This window comes from Octopus bimaculoides, chromosome 2 (genome assembly GCF_001194135.2).
Source record: "Octopus bimaculoides isolate UCB-OBI-ISO-001 chromosome 2, ASM119413v2, whole genome shotgun sequence".
Taxonomy (NCBI): Eukaryota; Metazoa; Mollusca; class Cephalopoda; order Octopoda; family Octopodidae; genus Octopus; species Octopus bimaculoides.
In genome coordinates, this window is record NC_068982.1 from 162,840,326 (window position 1) to 162,847,791 (window position 7,466).

General features: G+C 33.8%; 1 protein-coding gene and 1 pseudogene across 1 annotated transcript in view; one reads left to right on the forward strand and one right to left on the reverse strand.

Moving 5' to 3' along the window:
• Positions 1-632: 632 nt before the first annotated feature.
• Positions 633-7,466, reverse strand: part of LOC106875266 (surfeit locus protein 4) — a 29,102-nt gene continuing 22,268 nt past the window's right edge. Inside the window, exon 4 of the mRNA XM_014923347.2 lies at positions 633-6,654. Coding sequence (XP_014778833.1) covers positions 6,201-6,654 — 454 coding nt within the window. The 3' untranslated portion in view covers positions 633-6,200. The remainder of the gene's footprint in view (positions 6,655-7,466) is intronic.
• The window catches only part of LOC128247047 (histone-lysine N-methyltransferase SETMAR-like), a 1,226-nt pseudogene continuing 677 nt past the window's right edge, over positions 6,918-7,466 (forward strand).

A 7,466-nucleotide genomic window follows, 5' to 3' on the forward strand; every position in this document is an offset into this window, starting at 1 on the left:
CCCTCAGTGAGCAAAAAACCCTTCAAACCATGATCATTTTATCTTCTTGAGCATTGCATATCTAGGACTACATTACACAACATCTCTTGCTTTTCAAGATGACAGCAGGTAATTTGATGGGTGTTCCTAGCAGGTCAAAAGACTACATAAAGCTCTCTGGGCTCAATGTAGAGCAGTTCTGGGAGGAGTGGTGGTTGCTAAGCGCTTGTTGTTGTTGGCACTCTGTCGAGGCTTCCAGTTGATCCGATCAATGGGACAACCTGCCCATGAAATTAACGTGCAAGTGGCTGAGCACTCCACACACACGTGTACCCTTAACGTAGTTCTCGGGGATATTCAGCGTGACACACTGTGACGAGGCTGACCCTTTGAAATACAGGCACAACAGAAACGGGAAGTAAGAGTGAGAGAAAGTTGTGGTGAAAGAGTACAGCAGGGTTCGCCACCATCCCCTGCTGGAGCCTCGTGGAGCTTTTAGGTGTTTTCGCTCAATAAACACTCACAACGCCCAGTCTGGGAATCGAAACCGCGATCCTATGACCGCGAGTCCGCTACCCTAACCACTGGGCCATTGTGCCTCCACTTAAGCGCTTGTTACATTAACAATAAACAGAGTTCTCTTAAGACTGAGATATGCTTTGTTTCTACTAAATTTGATTTCTTTATTGAATTTAGAGCTCATTGAACAAGTGTTAGTAAATTATTAGTATTTATTCCCCCAATTAGTGAAATTCTACATAGTCAATTAACCTGCTAGAAATAACCACCAATTTCTCACTCAAACCATATCCTACTGCTTTTCAAAAGAAAAAAATCATATGGACATATTTGATGGTGCAGTCAAAGAAGATTAGATCACACCTGGAATACTTTAGTATAGGTCTACTTAATCAGGACTGACTTGGAGGCTAGACAAATCATTCTATCAAGTTCTGAGGGATAAAGGCCCAACTGATTCCAATAGGATTTGAACTGAAAAGATCATACAAATCTAGCACTTTTTTCCTCATTTATTTCTAACATTACCCAAAAGAAAATCATCTCCAAAAATTACCAAATGGACAGGTGCCTATAACTACACAAAAGAGATCTTGCTTAGAAGAAACTAAAATATTCTCTTATTGAAAAGGTAAAGAAATAGACTGCAGACAAATGTTTTGGATCTGGTTGAAGACAGTCCCTAAGTGGAACCCTATATCACTTTTATGAAAGAATTTGGTGAAAAATCACAACTTGGAATGGATGAGCAGATAAAAACATTTAGATCTCCAATTTAAGAAGAAAAAAGAAAATTTTCATAGAAATAATACTGCCAAAAGACTGAAAAAGTATGTAACTCTTTATGTGAGGATGAAATCAAATATGAAACCTTAATTGAAAAAAAATGTGGATACAGAAACCTTTCTAAGGGATACAGTTTAGATATAGAAAAAAAAATTCTAAGACTATAAACAGTATGAAGGTAACTCTCATTTCAAATTAGTGAGCAATAAAGACAAGCAGGACTGTTAGAAATTACAGATTTTATAAATTTCCTTTCTATTTTGCTGCATAAATTTATAGATCATTATAATGCTTTATTATGTTAAATTTGGTGATTCTCCTCCATAGACAAGGCTGTTGAAAGCAATACTTGAATACATGTTGTGTCAAGCAGAATGGTATAGATTTCTGGCAACTGCTCTTTAGCTAAAAAGAACCTCTTGGTGTTTCTGAGTCAAAACTGTAAAATGGTTTCCATTGCATTTATACAACCAAGATGTTTGCTAGAGGTATACACATTACAACTTCCCATGTACTTCTTTAAAATGTAGCAGTTTCTATTTACTCAAAAGAAATCAAACTATATAAGCACCAATGTCTGTTTTGAATTAACATTAAAATGAATATTTTCCAAAATTTGCATCCTGGAATTATACATGATAGAAAAAAAAATCTTAGGTTGGAGGTCCTCCTGAAGTAAGACAAGGAAGATTCAAGAAAAGACTGATAGTTGTCATGGAGTGGTAAATTCTCCATTTTTCTGTATCACTCACTTTCTCAGCTGACACTGTATAGACAAAATATATACTGGAATACTACAGTTATTAAAATTCTTCATTTAAAAATATCTCCAAAAAGTCACTATGTAGTTTCAAACATGAAGTAGAGCATAATTATTTGTTGTTTCACAAATAAATTTGTTTATATTTACAAAATATTCAGGTATTATGCTCTGTTAAATGGACTTAATTTATATAAAAGTTTGATACTTTATATATTACACAATTACTTTCATATCTCATTTAAAAGAAATCTTGGTTAATATGGATGGATATTAACTTAACATTGAGGTGCAGGCATATGGTTAGTGCGTTTCTGCTCCTACCTATGAAGAGTCAAATTTCAGTATCCAAGCAAAGCCCAATGCCTCAACTAGCCAAACTAAACATTTTTTTTTTTAAATACAAAAATTTTGATGCTTGTATGAGACCTTCAATTGACAAAATCAATAAAGTTTATATTGCTAACTGATGTGTCAACTCTTCATATGTTTTTTTCATGATACTAAATTCTATTTATGGACAAATTACTTGATTCTTAATTACACAAGTCCCTCTAGCAGTAAATTGGCATCAGATGAAATGCCTTGTGGAATTTATTCTGGCTTGTGTTCTGAGCATTCACTGGAGTCAATTTTATCCTTTATGGTCAATGAATAAAGTTCCAATCTAGGATGGTGAATTGGCAGAATCTATTAGTGCTCTAGCTGGTATGCTGTGCAATATTTGTTCCAGCTCTTTGTGTCCTAAGTTTAAACCCTACCATGGTCTACCTGAATGATAGACTTAGCCCATTACCTAGTTTAACATCTCTACCTGGTCCTTGAGTGCCTTTAGAGAGTCCACTCTGTACATGTAAACAATTGAGACAAGTCTGTGGCTTGAGGTTTCCATCCCATCAATAGAGGAAACCTTGAAAAAGGGTCATGAGCCCTGCCCAAACAAATAAAAACTATTATCATAACCATTTCATACTGATTACACCCATGTTCAAGATAACACTTCCCATCTGTTTAATACTGATTTTCTTTAACAACCCTGTAAAACAGGCACTTAAATTTATCAAGATTGATTGTTCAGTCTTTACTGTCCACTTATCACCTATCTAATGCCTCACAGTTTGAAGGAGAGAGAAAATTTGTTGTCAAATGAAGCAGCTGGTTACTTCTAGTTTTATATATCATAATGTTGAACCAAATTACATCCTACCCTTTTAGAAAAGAAGGATACAGTGGATGATGTGGTGCTGGACACAGTGCCGGAAAAAAGAGAATGGTCACAGCTGGTATTCTTTGATTTTAAAGTCTAGTGAATCAAGGCTGACTTCAGGCTGAACAACATATATACATATATCATGCACACTCAGATTGAGCTCTTCATTAAAAAACAAATACATTACTACGAACACACAACCAAAATGCCACCACTTGTAATATCACCACCGCAAACATGCTGTGACAGACAAGAAAGAAAATTCTTTTAAAATTTACTTTCACAGATATTTTAAAACCTTTTTCTCTAAATATTTTTTATTTATTGAAAGAAAAAAAAAGTTCCATTTGCAAGGAAAAAGATATACAATCTGATGGAGGTCATTGAAGAATTGCATGACATTTTGGCCATGTCAGATTGTATCACAGAGGTTTGTGGCTTAGTTGGAAGTCAAGATAATGATACAGTTGACATGAGGAGAACAAACTTACACATGCATGAAAGAGAGAGGGAGTGGACTTAGACTTTTTGTAATGAATTAGTTCTTTTGAAAACTGATGAATCCAAATTTAAAACTGATGAATTAGAATTTAGAGATAATGATGAGGAGATGGAGATTATAACTGATCTTAAACTAAGGATAAAATAACACTGTCCTTTGCCCTATAACCATCAAAACATGGAAGAAACCATTATCTAGTTGTAGAGTATGTCAGGATTCACAAGTACCTAGTAGTTAGGTAAGTCAGGAACCACAAATACCCAGTTGTGAGCTAAATCACATGCGCTCAGTAGTTGACTGAGTAATAAGTGTCCAGTAATAGGACAATTTAAGATCTATGAAACTCTAGCAGTGGGTTGAGCTTTTGGTAGGTTAATATGAAGCAACATGCAGTTAAACAGGACTGCACAGTATATGCATATACATACACAGTGTGTGTGTATGTGTATATATATATATATATATATATATATATATATATATATGTGCACAACATATATGTACATACAATTATTGACAGACAGCAGGCAATTTAGAGAAAATAAAGTGTCAAATATTACAGAGATTAAATGACTCTGAAAGGAATTGGAAATTACTCTAAAAAATTCCTTCTTCCAAGAGGATGATATCATTTAACTTATGCTGAAAAAACATAGTATTCATGCTGATGTTAAATGTGTGAGGTTGATGGCAATTCTGAAAGATAATGAAGAGAAGCCAAGTAGCCATATAGCTGTTAGGTATTTACAAGCAAAGCTTATAGCACATCAAAGTGTATCTCAACAGCCAGGATTTCATCAGTTTTCATAAAATCCGATTGAGAATTCCTCCACTTTACAGAAAAAATATTATAAGACAGAATAAAAAAAAATGATGGGCAGGATATTTTTTGATAAGTTGGTGTAAAAATCAAAAATATAAAGTGGAAATTTGACAAACATTGACATAGCTGGCAAAATATCAAAATGAATTGCATATTTATAGTGGAGAATAACTATAAATAAATAACACCAGAATGACCATTATGTACATACATATGCTGGGGCTACAAACATTCTTCTGTCCATAACATACATAAAATGCTGCCATGAAATGTTTAACGATGGTAGAAAACAGAAAAAGTTAAACAGCAGAACACAATGCCTGCAGCAATCAGAACTCCACAAACTGAAGTAATCAAAAATACTCCTGAACAGATTCAGTTACGCAACAAACAACTTTTACTCAAAAAGGAGTAAAATAAAAAGATTGCTGCTGTCAAATAAAACAGTGAGACTGTCTCCATTTGAAAGTTTTGCAGCATGGTTTACAATAATGTTAATGCACTGCACATTATAATTAGTAAATTTATTAATAAGGAAAGCAGTTGTAAGCTTTTTACTTAACATCACCATCCAATTTTGTGTTATCTTCTCAAAAATTAATTTCACACATAATTAGAAGGTTTAGATCATAAGAAATAAAGTGGGGGAAAAAATATTTGAATTTCTCTCTTTCAGCATTTTGTTTTCTTGTCTTTACTAACATCTACAAATATCCAGCCATTAAGTTTTCAATTAATGAAATTAACAAATTAGATGAACAATAAGGGCCAGTAGGTTCAGGGACAGATTTTGTTACTCCATTTGAGAACAGAAAAGTTTCAACATTATTGCATTGAAAAAGAAAAAAAAATATTTGTGGTAGAGAGAGTTGAGCAATATGGAGACCATAAATGAAAATGGTGTTGTAATTTAAGTTGTAATAGTATGTTTAATGACCATTTACAGGGTGATAACTTCTCTTAAAGGACCAATATATTTGAATCAATATACTGAGAAAAAAAACAACTACAATTTTGTTTTAGAAATACCTGTTAAATGGTGTATGTGTTGAAGAGAGAACATTATCTTATAGAAATTCTAATAAATAGAACTATTCAGTTTGTAAGCAGTACATTTTAGAATATTTCAAAATTTCTCTGGGATTTAAAAAAAAACTTTTGGAAACAAAACATACTTCATTAAATTTATCTGAAAAAAAAACCCAAAAAAAACAGAAAGATCAAATAAATTGTAGTAGAGCAATTTGAGAGATCTATATACACAGAAATGCAGTGTTTCTAAATGAGACCTTACAGCATGGTAAAACCTCTTGCTCTTTGTAAGGTATTAAAGTTTCTTAAAACTATTCTCTCTTTCTTTAATAATTCATATTCATTCAAGTTATTTCATTCATCTATCTTTCACTTTCTTCTTAAAATTTCATTTCTCTGATTCTATAAATTGATTACAAAAGACAGTACTAGTGGAAGGAAACCAAAGTTAGTGTATCAGAATGTTTGATCCACAACCATTTTAAAGAAAGAATAAGAAAACAGAACTGATGAAAAATAAGACAATAGCCACATATTGAAGCTGGAACAAGAATAGGAGAGTTCAGCTGAACTGTAATGGTGTAGCAGATTACCAATTTTTCTTGTGTTCATCCATACTTACACCCCCAGGCCCATAGGCTACAACAAGTAACAGTCCACCAACAACAGACAAAGTTTGGAAAAAGTCATATTTTAGAAAATCTCGCATTGGCCTATAGTCTGGAATATTCCACCAAGCATTGAAATAAAAATTCAGTGCTGTCAGCCAAACAACAAGTGCCAATGCAGACAGTTTAGTCTTGTAACCAACGGCAACCAACAAAATGAGACCAGTGCCCACCAAGTTCTCAATTATTTGAAACAGGTTCAAGTCAAAACGCAGAAGTGTAAGAAACATAAGAACTAACAAAATTCGGCCACTGAGTTGCATATATTGCTTAGGGTTATTTTCTCCTAGGCTTGGTAAACCAGCAAACAGACTGCGACCTTCTGCTTTAGATTCTGCTAGCAACAATAACACTCCACCAGCAAGAGCCAAATTTCTGAAAAGAGATAAAGAAAGTAATTTTTAGAATAGCAAGAAATAGCATCCATGAGAAATAATGAAAACAAAACAACAATCCATTCATATATTCATTCATTCAAGTCCAAAAAAGCAGTTAAATGATGTAGTTGGAAATATTAGGTTGTCAAGGAAGTTCTTGCGGAATTTTTAATTTCGGTTTTAAATGAAGTATTTTCAAATTAACTTTCGTTAAATTACTTTGACTCTTTATATCATTTTAAAGCCCGTCTTTTGCTCTATCTAATCGTGTTACTCTTTTTCTTTTTGAATAATTAGGCCATTTTTTCCAGAACGTTGAATACAACATGGACAAAAAGCAAATTTGCACAATGTTCTCATTCCAGTTCAAGCTAGGCCGAAAAGCTGCTGCAACAGCTCGCGATATCTATGATGCGTTTGGCCCTGGAACCACTAATAAACGTACAACACAATGGTGTTTCAAGAAATTTTGTAGCGGTGACGAGAGTCTTGAAGATGATAAGCTTAGTGGTCGGCCATCGGATGTTGACAACGATCAACTAAGAGCCTTAGTCGAAGCCAATCCACACACAACTGTTCGAGAGCTTGTTTCTGAATTAAACATAACATATATGACAATTTCCAACCACTTTTGGAAAAACGAAAATACTTGAGAAATGGGTGCCACACGAATTGAACGACAACCAAATAAAAACACCGTTTTGAAGTGTCGTCTTCCCTTCTTTTATGAAACAAGAACGACCAGATTGTGACTTGCGATGAAAAGTGGATTTTTTACGACAACTGGCAATGCTCAGCTCAGTGGTTGGA